Source organism: Sapajus apella, unplaced genomic scaffold (assembly GCF_009761245.1).
Source record: "Sapajus apella isolate SASKATOON/1434 unplaced genomic scaffold, GSC_monkey_1.0 scaffold47, whole genome shotgun sequence".
Classification (NCBI taxonomy): Eukaryota; Metazoa; Chordata; class Mammalia; order Primates; family Cebidae; genus Sapajus; species Sapajus apella.
Window position 1 is genome coordinate 12,857,170 of NW_022436987.1, and position 23,038 is coordinate 12,880,207.

The following is a 23,038-nucleotide window of genomic DNA, read 5'->3' on the forward strand; positions in this document are numbered from 1 at the left end:
CGCGCCGTGTGCCCGTGTCCGGAGAGCGGCGGGCTGGACGCGGACCGCGCGAGCGAGCAGGCAAAGGGCGAGCAGCGAGCGAAGCAGCAGCCCGGGCGGCAGCAGCGTCGCGGCGGCGGCGGCCGCTCCGCGCCTCGCCTCGCCGGCCTCGCCGGCCTCACTTCGCCGCGCCCGGACCCGCCACCCCCGCCTCCCCGCCCGACCTCCGCAGCCCCCAGTCTCGGCCGGCAGCGCCCACCGCCTGCCCGAAGCGAGGAGCGGAGTGCGGGGCGCAGAGGCACCGGAGCCAGTGCCCGCCGGCCCCGCAAACCAAACTCAGCCGGGAGAACCCCCGCCCGGCCCCGCGCAGCTCCGCGACCGCCGGGAGCTGTCCCTTCAGCACCGCCGCGGGAGCCAGAGTCGGAGCTCAGCCCAGCGAAACGCCGGCTCGAGCCTGGGCGCACGGAGAGCAGCGCTCGGCGTTCGCCGCACGAGCAACACCCCGGGTGCCCCTGCCAGGGGGCCCGCCATCTCCTCCAGGAGGCGGGGAGAAGGAACGAGGAGGGCGGGCGGGCAGGCGGGCCCGCCGCCGGGGGGAGCAGGCAGCCAAGCAAGGAGAGAGGGAGGGGGCCGGAGCCCGCCCTGCGTCCCGAGCTGCAGCCCGGCCACGCAGGGAGGAAGGCAGGCGGCATCCATCTCCCCCGCGCCGAGAGCGCGCCGCGGCGACCACCGCACAGAGGAGCGCGAATTTCGCGGCCCCTTCTCCTCCCCTCCCCCTCCCGGGGGCTGGCCTCTTGTCCGGCCCCGGGAGCGGCTGACCTTCCCCACAAAACCTTTGTGCCGATCTCTCCACTTTCCCGCGGAGATGGGGACGGGAGCCCGGCCCCCCAACCCTCTTTCCCCTCCTCCTGGGGCTCACCGCTGAGCCCGCCCCCCTCCCTCTTCTTCCCTCCCTCCCTCCCTCCCTCCTTCCCTCCCTCTCTGCCTCCCTCCTTTCCTCCTCTGCCTCCTCTGCTGCCGGACCAGCTCCCTCCCACATCTGGTGCCTAGAGACCCTTGGTATCCCGCGCACACTTCCCTGGACCGGCACCCGGCAGAAAGCGCCCGGAGAGGCTTGGGTCGCTCGTTGGGGTGGCCAGAGCCGCGGGCCTCTATTCCCCCCGACGGCTGGGGGGAGGGGGGAAGAGGCCGCACGCCCCCCTCCCCGGCGCCAACTCCCCCTGGCGGCCGCTCCCATGGGTGTCGCTGGGCCGCGCCATGCCTAAGGGGGCGCCGCGATGGGCCAAGGGGACGAGAGCGAGCGCATCGTGATCAACGTGGGCGGCACGCGCCACCAGACGTACCGCTCGACCCTGCGCACGCTGCCCGGCACGCGGCTCGCCTGGCTGGCAGAGCCCGACGCCCACAGCCACTTCGACTATGACCCGCGTGCCGACGAGTTCTTCTTCGACCGCCACCCGGGCGTCTTCGCGCACATCCTGAACTACTACCGCACGGGCAAGCTGCACTGTCCGGCCGACGTGTGCGGGCCGCTCTACGAGGAAGAGCTGGCCTTCTGGGGCATCGACGAGACCGACGTGGAGCCCTGCTGCTGGATGACGTACCGCCAGCACCGCGACGCCGAGGAGGCGCTGGACAGCTTCGGCGGCGCGCCCCTGGACAACAGCGCCGACGACGCGGACGCCGACGGGCCCGGCGACTCGGGCGACGGCGAGGACGAGCTGGAGATGACCAAGCGCCTGGCGCTCAGTGACTCCCCGGATGGCCGGCCTGGCGGCTTTTGGCGCCGCTGGCAGCCGCGCATTTGGGCGCTCTTCGAGGACCCGTACTCGTCCCGCTACGCGCGGGTAAGTGACAACTTACCCATCAGAAGAGCGGGGCGGGAAGGCCGAGTCCTGTGCCTCCCGCGGGCAGGGGTGGACCGGAGAACTGGCGCCTAGGGAGTTCAGAACCGAAAGGGGGTGTGTGCGCATGTGTGCACTAAGAGAGAGAGAGGATGTCTGCCGGGGTTCTGGTTTTCTATGTATGTCAGTCTGTGTGTTGCCAAGTTTAATATGTATGCGTATGAATGGGTGTGTGTGTGTATGAGTAGATTGTGTGTGCATATTTATGTAAGTGTGGTGTGTATTCGGGTGGATGAAGTGTGTAGTGGGAATGAGTGGGCATGTGTGTATGTTTGAATGTGCGTGAGCGCCGGCCGTGCACATTTGTGTCTTTGCAGAGGTGTACCGTCAAAATATGGACTGACCTCGACATTTTAGTGTGGGGAGGGAAGCTGGGAGCCCTTCCTCCTGCCCAGGTAAGGGGGCATCTGGAGCCAGCATAGCCCCCCAAAAAGGCTTGAGGCCTACTGGGCTGCTTCGGATGCTGCCCCCTCCCCAGGGAGTAGCCTCTGGCAATTTTGAGGAGGTTGTCAAGAAGACATCTCCATGGCTAATCACAGCTTGGAAGTTGGTGGAGGGCTGTAGAGTAGGGGTGATCCCACTGAGCCCCTGATCCTGGGATCACAGCCTGTACTTCCTCCTTGTCGAAAGGGGAGGGTGTTGGAGTGGGTCACTGGGCTTATGCCAGTGCTTCCTCTGGGACATCCAGTAGGGGGGAGAGGGGGTCCCTAAGGGGGAACCTGCAAGGAGAAGGTGTGTGAGAGGTGGGCGTGTCTTCATGGGCCACTCCCCTTTAGCCATGCCAGCTTGTTCCCAGGAAGAAAGGACCTGCTGCTGCTGACCTTGGTCCCTCAGATGGCCTCTCTGGATCAGTTTCCTCTTCTGTAAAATGGGGGAGGGGCCTGGTGGACTCTTAAGGGCCTTACTGCTGGACCATCAGTGACTGAGCCCCAAAAGAGGAACTGGTAGCAGCCACCCATCCTGGAAGAGACACTCCCAACCTTCACTGAGCTCTGTCTTCAGAGGCCTGAAGGGAGACCCTAAGGCATCCGGGGCAAGGGCAGAGTGGAGAGCCCCTCCTGCATCCCTGAGCTGCCCTCACCCACTACCAGGCAAAGCACTGCCTCTGCCCTGCTGTTTTTTACTCCGCATCTCTCCCCTCCTGCCCACTGGAGCCTGAGCCAGAGTGGAGGGGGAGGGGGCAGGGGGGTGCTAGAAAGGGGTAAAAGGCTGCAGAGGAGAGTGGAGGAAGATCTGGGGGGACTCTCAAGTGCTGTGGGCAGAGAAAGTCTGTATTTAGGCAGAGACCTGGTAGATTTGTTAACTGAGATCAAACACAGTTTGGCATGTAGGGGGTGGGTAGCAGGTCAATCTTAATACCTTGAATTCTAGAACAACTACGTTTATCGGGGGAGGCAATAGGGAGAGAGCCAGGCCGGTGTTTTGCCACTGAGGACCCTGCCCAAGGTCACCCAGGGAGCCAGAGGCCAAGAAGGACTAGAACTCAACTATTCTGGGACCCTATCCTCCCCTGGGCTGGCTACCAGCTCCTGCCTTTCCCCAGAGTGGACTGGGACCCTCAGAGGGCTTCCCTCCCTTCCCCTTTCCTGACAGAGGCCACCACAGCTAGAGGGTTATGTAACTGGAGGCTGTGGCTGAGCTGTGGGGAGGGGCTGGAGCAGGGGGAGGGGAGGTTGAACTGGTGCATGTTGGGTTGGGATTGGGCAGAGGCCTGGGTTAGAGCCACTAGCCCACACTTGACCTTGGACAGCATCTCCCCCACCAACTTTGGCCCCAGAAGCAAGGGGTAGGCCCAGCCTCCTGACTCCCAAGCCAGAGGCTGGGTCCCCCAGCCCCATCCCTTGCACTCAGTGTTGGGAGTGCCCCAAGCTTCAGGGCAGGCAGGGGGCAGTGGGACATGTTCCAACCCCCTCCCCTGGCCCTCCTCTTCCCCTGGACATTCCTAGGCTACTGGGTGGCCTTCACCCAAGGCAGACAAATGGGCCGGCTGGTGTGGTTGGAGGTCCTACTGGTGTGCAAAACCATAAAGAAAAGTCTTGAAAAAAATCTCTGAAGTAAATGCTCATTGAAGAGCAGAGTGAGGGAAAAGCTGGGTGCCCAGCGGTCAGGGAAAGGCAGTACTGGGATGGGAGTGGGTGCTAGTGGGCGCTCCCCTTCAGCCTGTCTGAGCCACCTTCTCTCCCCAGTGCCCTCAAAAGAAGGTTGTAGTCCCTTCCAGCTCCCTCGGGGAACAGTCGAGGACACTGAGGCCCAAAGCACAAGGGACCTGCCCAAGGGCACTCAGGAGCTGAGGAGGGAAGAGCTGGGATTAGAACCCCAGCTTCCTGCCGCCCTCCTGGCTGGCCTAGCTGCATTGCGCTGCCTCTCTGCGGCTCATCTGCGCAGAGACCAGCCGCCTGCCCGCCCTCCTCCCCCTCCATCTTCCCTCAGCAGTCGTCACCTTTGTTTACCCCTCCCCCACACGGGGCCCCGTGCCCCCTCACATGGGCCAGTCGGGACTCAAGTCGTTATCTAGATCTAGGCCAACATGTTGTGTGTGTGATATTGCATATGTGTGTGAAGGAAAGGCTATCTGTTTGTGTGAGACAGAGGTTCTGGGTGAGTGTGAGAGACTTTGTGTGTGTGAGAATAAAAAATGGGAGGGAGACTCCAGGGATGTGGGTGTGTGTGTGTGTGTGTGTCTGTGTCTGTGTGTGTGTGTGTGTGTGTGTGTGTGCAGTGAGACTGCAACTCTATGTGAGCTTCCTGAGTCCCTGTGTGAGGGGTTGTGTGTGTGAGAGAGATGGATTCTGTGTTTTGGATGGGCTGTACGTGTGTGAGAATGAATCCGTGTGGGAGACAGTGTGTACAAGAGAGACTGCGTGTGTAAGAGAGATGCTGTATGTGAGCTTCGGGGAGTGTGTGAGTCGAGGTGAGTGTGTGGCTGTGTGTGATGAGTGTGAAACTATATGTGAAGCTTGTGTGTGAGGCTGTGTGTGTGTATACGTGCGTGCACACGTAAGGCAGGAGGGGGTGTGGGATGGGGGTCCCTGTGTGTAACAGACTGTGTGTATGTGAGGGCGAGTATAAGACAGAGACTGTGTGTGACAGTGTGCATGGTATGTGTGCGAGACCCCATGTGTGTGTCAGTGTACCGTGCCTATGCGAGAGGTCCTCCTGTGTGTCCCGCGTGTGCCTCGAGGAAGATGAGGTTCCAGAGCTGCTGCTTGCCCACTGCCTTGTTCTCTGGGACTCTGGCACAGCCTGAGGGCATTTCCCGTCCTCGATAGAGATGCTGTTCTGCCCAGGCCACTGTCAGTGTGTGGGCCGGGTGGTGGGGTCACCTGTCCCTGAGGAGCTGCCACCTCCCCTGGGCCTTGGTGCTGGCCCTGGAGAGAGGGGCTGCGTAGTGGGGGTGGGAGGGCCCATCTGCATAGTAGGGGTGGGAGGGGCAACAGTGCCAGCTGCTGGTGGGAGCAGCCGCTCCCCTGGCCCCCTCTCCTATGCTCTGGGCACCAGCCTGAGGGGGTGAGGGGTGGGGGGATCAACCGGGGACGGGATGAGCTCCACTGTGTTCTGGGGTGGGAGGTAGTGCCCCTGACGCACACAAGACAAGGATGATGATCATACTGTTTGCAAAGGCCATGGAGGGACTTCTGGGGCCATGAGAATAAGAACTGCCCCAGAGGAGGTGATGCTGGAGCAAGCTTTGAAGGACAGGGAGAATTAACTAGGCAGAGCAGGGGGTCATAGAGGTGTGAGAGCTTGAAACCTGCCCTCCTGTCTTCCCTGGGGGCCAGCTCAGGTCTGAGGATCTTGGCTTTAGTCTCTGATTTGCATGTCATCATCAGGGGCATTGCTACATCCCATCGGGGCCAATGGTGGACCCTGTGCTGCAGGCCAGAGTGTCTCGTGTGTGTGTGTGTGTGTGTGTGTGTGTGTGTGTGTTGACATCTGTTCCTGAGTCACTTGACTTTCCAAATGCCAAAGCTGGGGAAGCCCCACCTCCGTCCACCCCACTGCCTGCCTTTGCTCTGACCCTTGCCCTGTCCCTGCCTCTTGGGAACTTGATGCAGATGTGGCTCCCCCTCAGCTCCCTGGGAAAGAAATTTACCTGGTGGCTGGAATGAAGCACCCAGCCAGAGGCTTCTGTTCCTCCCTTGGGTTACAGCTGACACAGGGCTCTTGGAATTGTGGCTTGGCATGCAGAGGGCTGGGGGACAGAGCTATTATTAGGGGATTCTAGGCAGTGCACCCCCTCGCCTTGGAGCCCAGACCCCCAGGCCAGGGCACCCCTTGGAGTCATGGTACCATATGAAGGAGACACATGAGCAGTGGAGAAGGGGCTGGGTTATGTTCCCCTCCCAGCCACCCCAAAGGCCCTCCACCACAATATGCCCTCCTCTTTCCCATGATCCTTGTAGGGGTCCTCAGGTCTTTGAATCTTTCTTCCAGCTCCCAGTAATGAAAATCATAAACCAAGCACCTCCTGTTCAGAGCCCTACAGCCCCTTCACAGCTAGATGGGAATAATAATAGAACTGACTTTACAGGGTTGGTGCAAAGATAACTGAGGTAATGCATGGACAGCCCTGAGCGGCAGGGCCTGGCATACAGTAAATGCTCAATAAATGTTGGCTGCTATTATTACTACTGTTGATTGTATTATCATTTCCCCTCTCGACTATCTGTAGACTCTCCTCTCCCTCCACCTCCATGCTCACCATTCTGGCTCAGGCCACCATGGTTCCTCTCAGGCACAACTCCCAGTAGCCCCCCAGCTACTCTCCCACCTCCAGCCGCTGGCAGCTCCAGTTTATCCTCCACCTCCTGGCAACCACAGGGGTCTTTTCAACTCACAGCCCTGTCAGATCACCCTGGCCTGCTTAGAACCCTTCAGCGCTTCCCGGACCCATAGCCCATGTGGTGGCCTCTCAGACCCTGCCTGTTCCTCCAGTCTCCTCTGGCCTAACCATCCCCATCGCTTACCCAGCCCCCACCATCAGGCCTCGTTTCAGCTTCTTGCATATGCCAGGTTCCCCTGCCTCAGGGCCTTTGCACATCCCCTGCCCTCTGGAGCACCTTTACCTGTGGCTTACCCCTCTTCATCCCTCACACCGTGCCTCAAACAGCAGCTCCTCAGTGGTGCCTTCCAAGGCCCTCAGGCTGGGTCAGAGTCAGAACCAGGGCCCTTCCTGGGAGAGAAGTTCTCTGGTTTGTAATAAAATGTTCATTAGCAACCTTGTTTGATTTGGGCTCATCTTTAGACTCCGTAGAATAGGAGTGGTTATTATGATAATGAGGACGTTGAGGCCCAGAGAGGAGCACTCTGCCTGAGGCCCCTCATGAATGGGTTAGCTGGGGGCTGGCTTGGAAACTCGTGTCTAGTCACTCCTGGCTCTCAGGTGCTTTGTGTCACATTTCCTCAGAGCATTTGGAGTGTGCTCTGTGACTCTGAGCAGGAGGTCTGGGCTCTGCCAGAAGCTTTGGAGGAGATTGTCTGGAGTCTCTCAAGGAGGGAGGTGGGGTTGTCTCAGAGGTGGGGGAGGGGGTTCAGTGGAGGATCATTCCAGAGTCCAGTGCCTGGTCTGGGGATCTCAAGGCCTTCGAGACAGCTGAATATAGTGCCTCTGGCTATTCTGAGCAGTCTCATGACCAGGGGATTCGCTCTGGACCAAAAGGTCAGGACGTTAAGCTGCTGCCTCCCATGAGCTCTAGGGCCAGCCTGGCCACCATCCCAGCGTGAGCTCCCCACTGCTGGGCGCAAGCTTAGAGGAAAAGGAGGGCCTGGCAGGCTCCAGGGGTGGTTTGCTGTCCAGTCCTTATTCAGGGGAACCATTTAGGTGGTAGGGACCCCTTTACATATGTATGGGACTATTACAGGGGATGTGTGCTGCCAGGCTACCTCTAGTCAATATGTTCATCCAATAAAAATAAACAGGCTCAGCGAGGGAAAGATACTTGCTCAAGACCACACAGCCAATCAGCGACACTCAAACTCACAGCCGAGGCATCTGGTCCCAGGGCCTGACCCACGGTCACTTAGCTCGTGAGCGGTGGAGCCAGCCGTTGGGCCTCTGTCTGACACTGGAGCTCTGTCCATAACCATTACACAGCACTGCCTCCCAACCATGTTCCAGGGATGGTGAGACCCATGGCTTGCCATGCCCCAGGATTGAATTTCTATCTGGGTCTCTCCCTCCCTACCATCCACTCTTTCCCAACAACCTGTCCAGAGCCTGTCAGCAAGCTCTAGCCCCTGGATAATGGCAGGTGAGGGCCCAGCCTGGCCAGGCCATGGGGCTAAGAGGGTGCTCTTGCAGTCCGCAAGGAAGAAAGTTTCGTGACAATACCTCAATTGTCCTCCCACTCCCACCCATGCAGGCCCTGGGACTCCATATGGCCTGGAGGGAAATGGCAGGAGGATTGGGAGGATCAGAAGCTGCCTTTGCAGGGTGGTGTATGGTAGGAATGCTGGCCACCCCTCAGCTCAGCACTTGAGGCCTTCTGCCCTGGAACCTGGCCACCGCTCCTGTGGCTCTCTTCCGCTAGCCTCCTTCCTCTCTGGTCCTTGTCGGCAGCCCTCATTTTAATCTCTGGGATTTTGGTCCTCTATTCCCCTCACTTCAGTGTCCTCCCTGCATTTGCTGAATGTGAAAATCCACCTCAAGTTTCCTTACACTTAGCCTGGCTGCCCCTGCCCTTGCTGACCTCCTTTTTTGGGGGGGAATGAGGGGTATGCATTGGGCACTGAATCACCCAGTGTTCGAGATTTGAGTTGGAGGTGAGTGGGTCAGTTCTGGAGGCTGGGGGCTGGGGACAGGCAGGCTCTCAGGATTAAGGACCAGCCCAGGTACGTAGAGAGATGAGGCCACAGATGAGACCCAGGTTTGGGCATCAGACACCTGGACCAGAGAGGGATCTGTAGCCAGGCCAGGAAACCAAATGGGCTACCTTAGGCAAGTCCTGTCACCCCCTCAGCCTGCAGTTTTTCCATGTGTAAAATATAGAGGTTGTTCTAAGTGACCACTAAAGCTCTTCCCAACTCTGACACTCTGGGAGTCCAAGAATTCTAAGCTTTAGCTTCCCAGAGGAGCTGGGAGAACCAAGTGAGTCCTCCCCTATTTCTCCTTCCTATCCCAGCCCAGCTCCTCCCCAGGGCACGTGTGAGCAATCCTGGCAAAGGTCCTGATCCGGAGCAGGCAAGAGCCCAGGGGGAGGGGGTCTAAAGAGTTTCCTCTTACATTCATTCAGCCTGCCTCATCCCGTCCTCATTCATTCAAGGCTTAGTGATCACACCCATGCCTGATGGGCTCCCCCAGTCCTCTGGCAGGCACAGACCTGGGGAGACCACCTCTTTAGGTGGTGCTTGCTTACTCAGACCTACAGGCAGCACCTATTGCTCGTTTCTTGAGGCTCTTCTCTTGGCTTCCCGCCCTCAGGGAGTTGCAGAAAGGCCCACTCAGAGTTACCGTGTGCCAGGCTGTGTCTGGAGTTGGGGCGGTGGGGCCAACTTCCATAATGTAGGACTGCTGTGGGGAAGGGTGCAGGGGATGAGTACTGTGCTGGGAGGGCCAGGGCTGGGTAGGGGTGTTTGCGATGGCTGCTATGGGGGATGGAGGGGTGACTGCTGGAGGACTCCCACCCATGCCTGACCCTCAGAATTACCTGAGATGCTTCACCCTCCTGGGAAACTCAATTCTTAGATCAGGGAGGGTGAGAATGTTGTCTCCACCCCTCAGCACAGCTGAGGCCAGTGCTGAGTGAGGCCGCATTGCTGCAGTGGGGCCTGAGAGGTGTTGGTTCCTTCCGCTCAAGGTTTGACCCTCTGACCAACAGCAACACCATCTGGATCCTTGTTAGACATGAAGCCTTTCAGGCCCCACCCCAGCCCTGAAACCAACTCAGAATCTGCATTTTCATTCCCCCGATGATTCATGCGCCCTGGAGTCTGAGAAGCGCTGATGCAAGCAGCGGCTCCAGTCAAGGGCCAGCCTCAGGACACAGAGGGCTGGACGGGCATGTGCAGGTTGGCAGAGTGTCACGAGCAAGGCGGTCCTTCCTGAGGCCAAGGCTTCGATGGCAGGGGGACTGGTCCTAGGGTGAGGCCCATCACAGTCATGGCAACCACATCTATCCAGTGGCTCCCACTGGTAGAACTTGGGAGTCATCCTGGACTCCTCTCTCTCTCAGACATCAACCAACCCTGTTGTCTTCATGTTTCAAATATGTTTCACGTTTCAAACTTAGAATCTAGCCATGTGGCACCCCTCCACAGTTACCCCCCTGGTGGAAGCCCCTGCCTTCTTGCCTGAGTTCTTCTCTCAGCCCTGCCCCGCCCTTTTCTGAGGGCAGCCAGGACTACCCTGGCAAAGTGCTAGCAGACCAAGTCAGCCCTCCGCTCCAACTCACGCTGGAGTCTGGGCTTCCTCAGAGGGTGCAGGGTCCACTTGAGTGCCCCACCTCTAGCCTCTCCCCCTGCCGTCTGCTTCCCTCTCCCTCCCTCCCCAGCCTCCATGGCTTTCCTCCCCAGCCCCGCGCCACCTGCACCACCTGCGGTGTGCTGGGTCCTCCACCTGGCGTGCTTTTCCCTCGGGTATCGACTCTCACACCCCCTCCAGGTCTGTACTCAGACATCATCAGCCCAGACTACACCCCTCTGGCCCCTTCCCCACCTCGTGATTTGCTCTTTTCTCTTTGGCATTTACCACCATCGAATGTACTGTATAGTTTACTTATCTGCCTTGTTCATCGTCTGTTTCCCCACTAGACTGTGCAGTCCATGAGAGCAGGGATTTTTGCCTCTTTTTCCAGTTACTTTATCTCTAGAAGCTAGAGCAGGGCCTGGTACATAGTGGCTGCTAAATAGTTATTTCCTGAAAGAAAGAGTAAGCAGGTAGGGTTCAAGGCCAAGGGCAGACATGGGCACCTGTGTTTGAGCCTGTTCCTGGCTGAGCCTTCCTTTCTGGCCTCACATGGAAGCACAATCCTTCCATCCCCCGAGCCTGGAGCAGCGGTGAACAGGCAAAGGCTGGGGCAGCACTAGTGGGGGTCCAAACCCCAGTCCTGGCAGGGGTCCACCTGCTACAGTCACCACCCAGGCCGAGATGAAGCTCTTCACAGCCTGACCCTCTGTCTTTCCAAACTCCTCCTCCATACTGTGTCAGCCTAGCCACCATCCACAACCACAGCTCCGAGGCCACGAAGCTGTTTTCCAAAACCAGGATGCATATGTTCCCATGTCCCGCTTGGTCCAGCCCCACCCCCAAGTCTGACTTCTCCTGGACTCTGTTCCTCCCAGAGGCCAGCCAGGCTCTTTCCTACCTCTCCTTCCCCATCTCCTTCCGTGTCCACCTCCTTCCCTTCCTTGTCCTCTCTTGTCCCCTTTCCTCTGTCAGCTGTGCTTATGGGAAGTTCTAGGCATTAGTCACTGGCTTCCAAATAGACTTCTCCCCTTCAAAGTCTAGGAAAGTTTTTGTCCCAAATCCCCTGCTTTGAGCCCAGTTCTGCATTCAGTAGAAAGTGTATGGGCTTTGCATCTCCCCACCCCTCACTACGTCCTGGCTACCTGATTTTGGCAGCATGACCTGGAGCCCCTTTCTCTCTTAAGAGCATAGCTCCTTGAAGCATGAAGCCTTCAAATCCCAGCCCTACTGCCTTCCAGCTGTGTGACTTTAGATAAGTTTCCTAACCTGTCTGTGCCTCAAAAGAGGGATATTAATAGCACCTGACTCATCGGGAATTTGGGAGGATCCAGTGTGTTAAGCACTTAGCCCAGATCCCAGAACATAGTAAGTGCTTAATTGTTGTGCATTCCATCATCTTCTTTTCGCCAGCTCTCGGCCCTGCAAGATTCAAATCATCACCTGTTCTCCACCTGTTTCCTTGTTTTAGCTCTTCACTCTACTGCCAAATGCTTCTCCTAGGAGTCACCTCACCTACCTTGGCCTCTGGGGCCCCTTCTTCCAGCCTGTCTCTCAGGGGTCGACTTCAGAGGTGTCACCCTGGGAGGTGAGCATGGATTCTCGCTTGGTTCTCCCATGAGCCCCCTGTGTGTCCTGGGCAGGTCACAGACCCTGTGAGCCTCAGTCTCCCCATCTGTGGTAATGGGCCGCTTGTCCTTGCTCGTCCTCCATCCCCAGGTGTGGCAGGGTATGAGAGAGAGGATGATAGAACTTCCAATTGCCAGGGGAGAGGGAGGGAGGGAGGGCTGCTGACATCAGGCCTTGGTCAGGAGCCAAGCACAGGGACCTCAGATGCCGACAAGTGTGCCAGTGTGTTAGGGCTGGTGGGCGGAGGCCATGCATCACAGCTCAGGTCATTGGAACATTTCTTCTTTAAAGGTGCTGCTCAGGCACAAGGAGGAGCCTGGGGACTAGGACTGGAGGCTCCTGTTGGCGCCCATGGGCGGTGCCCACTCTGAGGCTGGGCTGCTCTGCCAGGCCGACGCCAGCCTGGGTGGGGATGAGCTAATATTAGCTGGGGCAGCCCCAGACAGCTGAGCTCAGTGTGCTTCAGGAGCCAGCCTCACTGGGTCAGGCTCAGATGCTGCCTCAGTGTGAGCCATGGCAGCCAAATGAAGCTTTCTCTCAAGCCAGTGCAGGGCATCGACGCTCCTTCCACCCTGGCCAGCCCCAGGCCTTCCCTGTTGGCCTGGCAGCCTGGCTCTGGCACCCCTGCCCACAATGCCCTTCACCTCACGTCTTCCTTCGCCAGTGCAGCACAGAAAGCGCACGACTCCTCTCCCCGCACTCCCACTTTGATCGTAGACATAGTCCGAGAGCCGTTTCCCTGCCAGGTGCTGCTGTCAGCACCAATTCATCCATCCAGCCAACAGATGTTTATTGAGCATGTACTGTGTGGCAGGTGCTGCTCTAGAAGCTGGGAATAGGGCAAAGAACAAAACCATCCAAAAACCCTGCCCTCAAGTTCTTATATTCTAGTGCAATTGGCTCCATAGAATATGCAGGTGTCTGGTGGGGATGAGTGCTGGGCAGGAATATAATGGAGGCAGGAGCCCAGGGCTCACTGGAGTGGGCAGTTTTAACTCCTGCGGCAGGGAAGGCCTCACTGTGAGCACAGGTCGTATTTTAGCAAAGATCGAAGGAGGTGAGAAAGGGGCCACTTGACATCTGGGGAGCAGAGGAAGTGAGATGTGCAAAGGCCCTAAGCAGGTGTGTACTCAGAGTTGGAGGTGTATTGAGGAGGCATATCCGGGGCTGGGCTCAGGAAGCCAGAGGACAGTGGCAGAACAGAAGCGGCAATGCTCCTTACACATAGACATCAAGATGGAGAAAACGGACTCTGGGGACTCCAAAGAAGGGAGGCTACAAGGGGGATAACAGCTGAAAAAGTATCTACTAGGTGCAATGTCCAACATTTGGGTGATGGCCACACTAGACGCCCAATAACCACCATTATGCATGTAACACCCATTTAACAAATAACACATGTACCCCTTAAATCTAAAATAAAATAATTTTTAAAAGAAAGAAAAATCCACCCCTAAAAAGTGCAAAGAAAGAGTAGAGAACCCAGAACCCCACTGGCTCCTGACAGTGGGGTCTGCTCCTGACCAGGTCTGCCTCATGGGTTCCCTGGCGATGCCAGCCCAGGGCACAGCTGGGCTGGGTTTGCACTGCCCTCTGCTCCCCTCCTGCAGCTGCAGGGGCCTGCACAGGAGGGCCTGCATGAAGGGGGCTCCTGCCTGGCTGTAATGAGGGACCTCTGTCTTCTTCCTGAAGGCCGGCAGTGCCCAGCAGAAAGTGGTGGGGCCTGTACAGTGTTGCCATCATGCTGGGAGCTGAGCAGTTCTCTGAGCTGGGTGTGGGGCTGGAGAGAAGTTGGTGAGGGAGCCAGAGGGTCAGGGGCCCTGCCTAGGAGAGATCGTGTGAGCTCCTTCCAGTCACCTAGGCCTCCGAGGCTCTCGCAGGGTTCTCGCTGCAGGTGTGCTGGGAGAAGAGGCCTGGTGGCGTGGTCATAGGCCAGACTGGAGCCCCACGACCTCAGGGCCAATCCTGGGTCTCCTCGTTTTTAGCTGTATGACCTTAGTAAGTCTCAGCCACCTCAGCTATAAAGAGGGGATAACAAGAGTCCCTGCTTCAAAGGGCCTCTGTGAGAAGGCACTGAGATAAGTCACAGGAGGCCTTTCCGCGCACTGCACTGAGCGGGGCAGTGAACACACCTCAGGACACGTGAGATAAGTCACAGGAGGCCTTTCCGTGCACTGCACTGTGCATCAGTGCACACGTGATGCCCACCATCACTCATACCTCTTGCAGATGAGGCATCTTAGTAGGATGCTCTGCAGACAGTCACCTCACCGCACCTGGGAGGGTTTGAGAATATGAATCTAATGCCTGGCAAGGGGGCTGCCATACCTGGGGAGGCTTCGATGGGGACCCTGGCCTGCTAGGTAGCTCCCTGGGGACCTTCTCTGACCACACAGGTGGTGGGGCAGAAGAACATGACTTCATTGGGCCTTATCATCAGAGCAGGGCAGTGAACACACCTCAGGTCACAGCCACCCGCCAGGGCCAGCGTCTCACCACTTAGAGATGAATGTTTGATGCTCAGCCTCAGGGGCTCTCTGAGTAGCAGTGAGGAACACAGTCACCCGCTGGGCCTCCTGGAGCCAGCTGGAACCCTGGGCTAAGGGGAGAGGGCTGGGCCCTGTAAACCCACGTGTGTTGCTGTCATCTGCTGAGGGCCAGTCCTGTGCTGTGAGCGCCCTGCAAGCTGCCGTGGGTGCTTCTGCCCTGACCTCTGGCCAGCCCCACACCTGGGGCATGGTCTTGCCTTTCCAGGCTCAGCTTCTTCATCTATAAAGTGTGCTTAATGGAGTCGCCAGCTTCTAAGCGGTGTTAGGAGAATCTGTCAGACCAGAAGCAGAAAGAACATTAGGGAGAAAATACAGTTCTGAGCGCCATGTGGAGGAAGAGGCCATCATCTCAAGTGCAAGGGGAGGGTAGGGAGGGGACAGGCTAGAGGGGAGTGCACAGGCCTTTGGGCCTGGCCAGGCCTGGGTTCTGATCCTTCCTCTGCCTCAGTGTGGACTCAGGCAGGTGGTGTCTGGCTGAGCCTCAGTTTCCTCGTGTGTAAAATGGGATTATAGTTTGTACTTCACAGGCTGTGGTGGGTATCAGAGGGGCAAAGCCCCCAGTACTGTGCCTGGCACATGGGAGACACTCATCAAGGGCTGGATCTGGTGACCTGGGGTGCTGTTGTCAGCCAGTTCTGGGTTCAGATTTTCCAGGGTATAAGGAGGCCCTGGCTGAGCCACAGAGACAAGGAGGGAGGCCGTAGATGCCTCAGCCAGTGGCCCCACAACCTCAGGGCCATGAGGCACCGTCACCAGTGATATATTTAGAGGCACAAAGGTCAGAAATACCAGGCTCTGGCTTCTCTTCTAGGCGGCAGGAATCGTGTCTCCCGAGGCCTGGCTGTCACCAAGTAGATATTTTTTTCTTGTCTGGCAGTCTGGGGATTGGAGTAAACGCCTGGAATTTAGGAATCACAGTGGTTTGTGCCGGCTTACTGAGACTTTCCATGTCCCCAGCCCTTTCCAAAGCCTGTGGTGTGACTCTTGGGAGCCCCACCGCCCTGCTATTCCAGATCGCCCTGGGCCCCCAGGCACATCCTCTACTCCCCAGCATGCTTCTGCTCCCTGCCCCTCTGCCTTTGCTTACTCCATTGCCTCCTCTGAGAATGCCCACTCCTCCTCCTCTGCATTTCTGAAATGGATGTATCCTGCTAGGCTGGCTCTGATGGCTCCTCCTTTAGGGAGCCTTTCCCGACACCCTCTACCTCCTAGAAGAGCCTGCTCTGCCCTTCATGCTTCCAGAAAACCTTTCCTGTCTGACTTGAGGCCCTTGATCCACTGACCTATGGTTCTGTGTCTCTCAGACTCAACCACAACCTCTTGGAGGGCAAGGGTCAGCTTAGGCAGTAGTACTGCCTGTTACATAACAGGGAATCCATCGATCTTTGCTAAAGCCATGTGCCCCACACCAGCCCTGTGAAGTGGAAGGGCTAGGTAATATACCCCTCTTATTGACGAAGGAAAAATGGCTCCCAGAGAGATTCATTTATTTGTCCAAGGCCATCCAGTTAGCAAGTGGTAGAAGAAGGATTAGATCTCAGGTCTTCTTTTGAAAATAAACCAAGAAGGTCAGCTTGAGCCATGCCAGTGTTCCTATGGCTCAGTATGCTGTGGTTCTATGGTAAAGATGAGGCAGTGGGAGGGACAGGTGAGTAATGGGTGAATGGATGAAAGAGTGGATAAAAAGCTGGATATGTGGATGGATGCAAGTGAATGGATGGAAGGAGGAACATATGGGTGGAAGGAGACACAGCTGGGTGACTCTGTGGACAGGTAAACAAATGGATGAGAAGGATGGATGGAGGACTACAGATACGTTCCTCCTCGCATGCCTTCAAAGCAGGACGAGTCCCACCTCTCAGAGGATAAATGCATCCTGGACAATGGGACTTGGAAGCATGGACTTCAGGGTGGCAGGCAGGGTAGAGTGACCCAGCATATGTGTGCAGAAAGTGGGATTGCCAGATGCAGAAAGTGGAATGGTTTGTAGAGTTTTGTGGAGTGAGAGAGCTGGGAGCTGGGGGCAGGGACTGGGCTGAGGGACTGGCCCACTCTCAAAGGTGAGAATCCCTGATGGCAGAGAACCAGGACCAGGCTGGAAAGAAGTTGCAGGCAGAGCCATGCGAACAGCAAGGCCTCGGGGCCTGTGGTTTTCCAGACTGGCTTTGGCCGAAGCCTGGAGGGCAGTCAGTGAGTGGGAGATTGCCCTTTGAACCCCAGGCTGTGTGAGCGAGTCTGTGGTTTCAGTTTGCCCCGGAGTAGGGAGGCCTCACTTCCTCCTTAGGTCCCCAGCCTTGGTGAGTGAGAACCTCTGCTAGCTTAGGCAGGGTGTGTCCAAGGAGACAGTTCAGCTTCACCAGCTGCAGAGAGGGTACTGAGGAGGGGGCCTTCCTGAGGCCCCAGAAGATCCTGGCTCAGGTATACCAGGATCGACCATCCTCCCACTACTTTTTGGCTATCAAGCCCCAGGCGTTAGCCACGAACTCCAAGGCTTTAGTTCTAATTGCCTAAAGGACCAGTGAAGCGACCACTGGCATAGGGCGGTCAGTGTTGAGCTTGGTGGAGCCTGGAAGCTTAGATGCTTCTGGCCTGGAGCAGATTCTTCCAGGTGGAGCTACGTCTCTTCATTTGCACAAGGCACAACACTGTGAGCTCCAGGCTCCCTCCAAAGCCCTGATCTAGCATTCCCCAGCACTAAGCTGCACCCCACACACATATACTGGCCCGGCGATCTCCCTGGGAAACCAGGTCCCAATGAGAGTGCCTGGTGTGCCGCTAACTGCTCATTACAGTCACGGCTGCAGCTAAGTATAGCTCCAGCACACACAAGACTAAGACAACAAGGGAACGTCTTCCCATAAAAAAGCTCCACATGCAAACACACAGACATCTGCACACACAGGCTCCCACCCTCACGCAAACTCACGGCCTTGCACACATATGAACGCACACTTGCACCTATGCAAAGCTTTATCATTTATTTACTCATTCAGTCAGTAAATGTTTGTTAGGGGGCTAGTAGAGTGGTTAAGCGCATGTGTTCTGGAGTCAGACAAAATTGGGTTTCAAATTCTAGCTCCCTCTGAGCCTCAGTTTTCTTCTTTATAAAATTGGGGTGGTGACCACAGTATGGACTTCAGAGTTGGTGTACAGGTAAATGAGATGGGGGCATGTCTGAGTGCTTAAAACAGGCCTGGCTCAGAATGTGTCAGTACATGGTAGCTGCCTTCATCATTACTGTTGAGTACCTACTGTGCGCCCAGCTCTGCACTCTTATTCCTGGAGATGGTTGTGAAAAGTAGTGCCTACTTCATAATAGGCATTCAGTAAATATTTGATGATGGAATGAATGAACAAATGAATGAAAGCTGCATAGATGGGTGGCTGGATGTCCTCAGAGCCTTCTTCTCTTAGGAGCAATTCATCCTCCCTCGGTTTGCAGGCAGGCTTTGTCTCTGGTAAGATCTAGATGTTCTTGTGGGTAACACAGGGATTCCAGAGATAGAACAGGAACCTGAAGGTGTCTGGGCCACCCCTCATTTTGCAGATGCGGAAATGGCAGTGCAGAGAGCCAGCAGGGAGCAGTCATTGTCCCAGGCCAGTCAGCAGTCAGTGGCCGGAGCCCAGAACTGTCGACGTTGAGCCATCCTAGCACAGTGGTCTAGAATAGCAGGTGATGCCTGGTCAAGCTGCAGCCCCTGAGCCCGAGGCAGCTGGAGTCTGGAGCCTGGAGACTGCTGAGGCTACAGTTCTAGTCCCGACTTGGGCAGACACAGAAATCATGCAGTCACGCATCAGTCAGATCCTTGCTTGGGCTGTCAGGCTGAGGCCTCTGGCCAGCACTAGGCAGGGTTCTAGCTGCCAGGGAAGGGGCTTGGGTCTAGCCTGGGTACAAAACAAGCTTCAGGATTTGAAGGTCCTGTCACTGTTCCTGACCTTTGAATAAACCAGCTGCCAAACTGCCTGGGCCATCTCCTATTGCGCCTCTTCAAAAAGAAACTGACATTTCCTGGTGCTTTTTTAAGCCCAGGCTGGCTGGGCCAGGCCCTGGCGTGGGGGGTGGGGAGGGGGCGGGTGGCAATGGGAGTCACACAGCCTGAGTCTCTCCTCACCTTGAGCGATCTCAAGATGCTGGGAATAGACATGGTCTCATCTCCTCACCATGTGTCCCAGATTCCAATTCCGATGCCCAGATTCCAGATTCGCCGCTCCAGTGCCTGCATCCAGGTTTTGAATTCCACAATCCAGTGCCAGTTCTGCCCCCTAGACAGGATTCATGCTGTTGGACATCATGAGCACCTTCAGCTGGCCTGCCTGCTGGGAGGGAAGGGTGTATCTGCCCCCTCTCTGGAAAGGAGCCCTGTGACCTTGTCCCCACTCTCCATGAATGACATGTGTCACTCATGTTCATGGCTGGTGGGGATTCAGGTCTTTGTTCACTGATTATGCCCATTGCCAAGGAGATGAAAATGATTGTGCCTGCAGCCAGTGTAGACGTGAGTCTGCTTCCAATGAATGCACTCATTGGCAGTGTAGATACGGATCTGCTCTCAAGCACTGTGCCCACTGCCAGTGTAATAAACACTCTTTGCAGAGATCAAGGATGCCCATTGCCAATGAGAGCATAGCTGAATGATTAGTGATTGTGTCCATGGCTAGTTTAGCCACAGCTTCATGGATGGAGATTATCCTTTTACCAGTGTAGATCTGCTGTCAGCGTGGCCAGTGCCCATGTAAAGCAACTCTGAAATCAACGACTGTGTACATTGCCAGTGTAGATGCAGATGTGGTATCATTGAATCAATGATTGCCCCTGTAGACAAGGGGCAGCAAGCAACAGCGGGGACTCAGTTACAAAGGAGGCTGCAGGGAGTAAACCGTAGCACGTATTATGCAGCTAGATGGAGTGAGGCAAGTGGACACAGGACACGTGTCCACAACCTTCTTTCCACAGAGGAAAGCTGTGCTCGTGCTCCTCATTTCCTGGGGAAGGGGCCTCCTTTCCCCTGCTAGTTGGAGTGTTTGGCTGGGCCTTCAAGGCAGGGCCACCCAGACCCTCAGATTCAGTCACCTCATGGACCTTACATTCTAGTAGGGGAAGAGAGTCATCAATAAACATGAACACTAAGTAAATTAGATAGTGTCAATGCCAACGTGCAACCAACTGGACACTTACAACAGAGACTTGATTTCTAATTCTGCTGCCACTTTCGAGCTACATGGGGTTCTCTTGCATATTTTAACTGCTCTAAACTTCAATTTTCTTATTTCGTATATGCAAATTATACCTTGATAAAGCTGGGAAAAGTTGGCATGTTAGATGATCTGTGCTGGGGGGCACAGCAGAGTAAGGAAAATCACATTTTCCTTACTGAGGGTGCTGGTTGAGACTTGAAGTAGGGTGGTCAGAAGCACCCTATTGGGTGCCATGAAGCAGTGAGGGGATGAGCCATAGGGATACCTGGGGAAAGGCGTTCTAGGCAGAAGGAACAGCCAGTGCAAGGGCATGGAGGCAGGTGTGTGTCTGCATATTTGAGAAACATGCTTGAGGAGGCGGATGTGAAGGCAATGGTAGTAGGGAGGAGGTTGGAGAGATAATAGACGACCAGATCAAGTCAGATCTGCAAGCCACTGAGAAGACCTTTTTTTCTTCTCTAAGAGAAATGGGGCACCAGTGCAGGATTCTGAGCAGATAAATGACACAATTAGATTTATGTTTTAAAAGCTGTGTTGCAAACAGTCCCAGAGCACGAGGAATGTTGGAGCCTGGGAGACCACTTAAGAGGCTGGTCTATAACCATGACCCAGGGGGAAAGGATGATGGTTGGGACATGGGTGGTCACAGCGGTAGTGGGAAGGGCTCGGATGCTGGGTCTGTTTTTCAAGCAAAGCCACCAGGATTTCCTTACAGATTAAATGTGAGATGTGACAGAAAGAGATGTGTCAAGGATGACTCCAAGGTTTTTGGCAAGAATGTCCTGGAAGGATGGAGACACTCTCTCATGAGATGGAGAGGCTGCAGGGGGTGGGGGTGGCACAGGAGTTCGGTTAGCGTGTTGAGTTTGAGAGAGCTGGTAGAATTCCATCTGGAGACACCAGGGTGTTGGATGCTGGAAAGTCCTGAGTCCAGGGGAAATGTTGGGCTGGAGATAAGCCTCGAGAGTGTGCTGTTTATGGGTATTTGAATGATGACGGCGTTTAGGTCATAAAACTGAGTGGACCGCTAGGGATGTGAGTGTAGATGAAGAAGAGGAGCAAGGACTGAGCTCCAGGGAGCCTCGATAGTTAGAGACTGGGGAGAGGAGTTGGCAAAGGACACCAAGAAGGCGCAGCCAGTGAGGAAGAAAGAAAATCCAGAGGCTGTGTGGTCCCGGGAAGTACAAGAAGAAGGAGGGAGGGATCAGCAGCATCAGATGCTGCCGGTGAGTCAGGAATACGAGGCCTGAGCAGCTCCCTTTCTCTCTGCCTAGAATATGCTTCCTGGTACCTTACATTTCCCTAGTTGATTCTTACCCATCCTTTCAACCTCTGCAGAGTTGTCACTTCCTCCTGGAAGCCTCTCTAACCTCAAGACTTGTTGTTAAAGGCCCACCAAATGCCTAAGCATTCCCCTTGATGCCCCGTCACCTCACATAGGGTACACATTTGCTTGTGTGGTTAATTGATAAATGTCACTGTCCCCCTCTCCTACTCCTCCCCCCAGGAACTGTGGCTGTTTTTGCTCACCCTGTACCCAGTACCCAGTACAGGCCTGGGATAAGGTGTAAATATTTGTTGGAGGGACACAGGTGGGCAGTCAACTGTGGTGCCATGTGGGTTGTGTCCATTACCCTCCCTGAGCCGTTGTTATTCCCCTCCCTCCAAACACACACACACACACACACGTATGCACATATCTGACTCGATCCAAACACACAAGCGGGCACAGGAGGGAAGTTTCCTAGTGAATTCCTAGTGGACTCCATTCCTAGCTCCTCCATGGAGGTTGGAGCCTCCATTTTCTCATCTGCCAAATGGAGGCCATCAAGAACTGTCCTGTTGATGGCCCAGTTGGTGGTGTGTGTGTGTGTGTGTGTGTGTGTGTGTGTGTGTGTGCTGTATATATAGTATCCAAAACATGAAGATGTGCTGTAAACTGAAAAAGACTGTGCCTATTGTCATCATAATGGGAAGACAAACATCTTTCTCCCAGGACTACCCGTGACATGAGAAAGATTTGTAAGTGGAAGTAACAGAGCGCGGTGGTTTTGGAGTCAGAGAGACCTGGTTTCAAAACCCACCTGACACTTTTGAGCTATATGGGGGATTTTTGCACATCTTAACTACTCTGAACCTCAGTTTTTTTAAGTCTGCAAAATGGAAGTAATGATGCCTCCCTTAGAGAAGTTTTTAAAGATAAATGAGATAATGTTTGTAAAGTGCTTGACCTCTGGTGACTGTGCTATTATTACTGCATAGCAGAGGACAGAGAAGCTCAACAAAGGCAAATATTCCTATGGCCAGAGTGGTTATGAGGATTAAAAAGGGTAAAATGGGCTGGGTTTGGTGGCTCACACCTGTAATTCCAGCACTTTGGGAGGCCAAGGCAGGCAGATCACGAGGTCAGGAGATCGAGGCCAACGTGGTGAAACCTCATCTGTACTAAAAATACAAAAATTAGCTGAGTGTGGTGGCGTGCACCTATAATCTCAGCTACTCAGGAGGCTGAGGGAGGAGAATCACCTGAACCTGGGAGGCAGAGATTGCAGTGAGCCAAGATCACGCCACTGCACTCCAGCCTAGCAATAAGGCAAGACTCCATCTCAAACAAACAAACAAAAAAGAGCAAAATGTGCCATCCATTTAGCCACATATAGTGAGTGCTGAACAAAAGCAGACCCTGAAGCAGGTCAGGGAGATGGTGCAAGGATGGGAGTTTGAAGGAAACCCGACAAAGCCTGCCCTGCAGAAAGGATGTCTCAGGGGCATGTCCCGAGGCTCATCTGCAAGTGTAGGCAGGGCCATCACAGGGAGGAAGAGGAGCAGGTGTGTTCTGGTGACCCCTGAGGGCAGACCTGTGATTGCCAGGAAACTGAGACAGGAGATTGACTTTACATGCAAAATAAATGCATATCTCTCAGACCAGTTCAAAGACAGAATTAATGGCCTCGTGAGGGGCCCATCACTTTGGTGACCAACAGAGACATCTGTCTCAGGGTCACTGCAGATGAGATCATTGAACCGCCCCTTTCAGGGGCCTATGCAGGCATAACTTGGTGATCTTGTGGGCTTGGTTCCAGACCGCAGCAATCAAGTGAATATTGCAATAAAACAAGTCACAAATTTTTTGGTTTCTCAGAGTATATAAAAGTTATGTTTATACTATACTGTACATTATGAATTGTACAATAGCATTATGTCTAAAAATGTACATATCTTAATTTTAAAATACTTTATTGCTTAAAAATGCTAACAATCATATGAGCCTTCAGTGAGTCATAATCTTTTTGCTGGTAGAGGGTCTTGCCTCAGTGTTGATGGCTGCTGACTGACCAGTGTGGTGATTGCTGAAGGCTAGGGTGGCCATAGCAATTTTG

At 55.3% G+C, this 23,038-nt stretch overlaps 1 protein-coding gene across 1 annotated transcript in view; it reads left to right on the top strand.

Annotated features, from left to right (window-relative positions):
• Positions 1-42: 42 nt before the first annotated feature.
• The window catches only part of KCNC1 (potassium voltage-gated channel subfamily C member 1), a 47,829-nt gene continuing 24,833 nt past the window's right edge, over positions 43-23,038 (top strand). Inside the window, exon 1 of the mRNA XM_032240889.1 lies at positions 43-1,826. Coding sequence (XP_032096780.1) covers positions 1,257-1,826 — 570 coding nt within the window. The 5' untranslated portion in view covers positions 43-1,256. The remainder of the gene's footprint in view (positions 1,827-23,038) is intronic.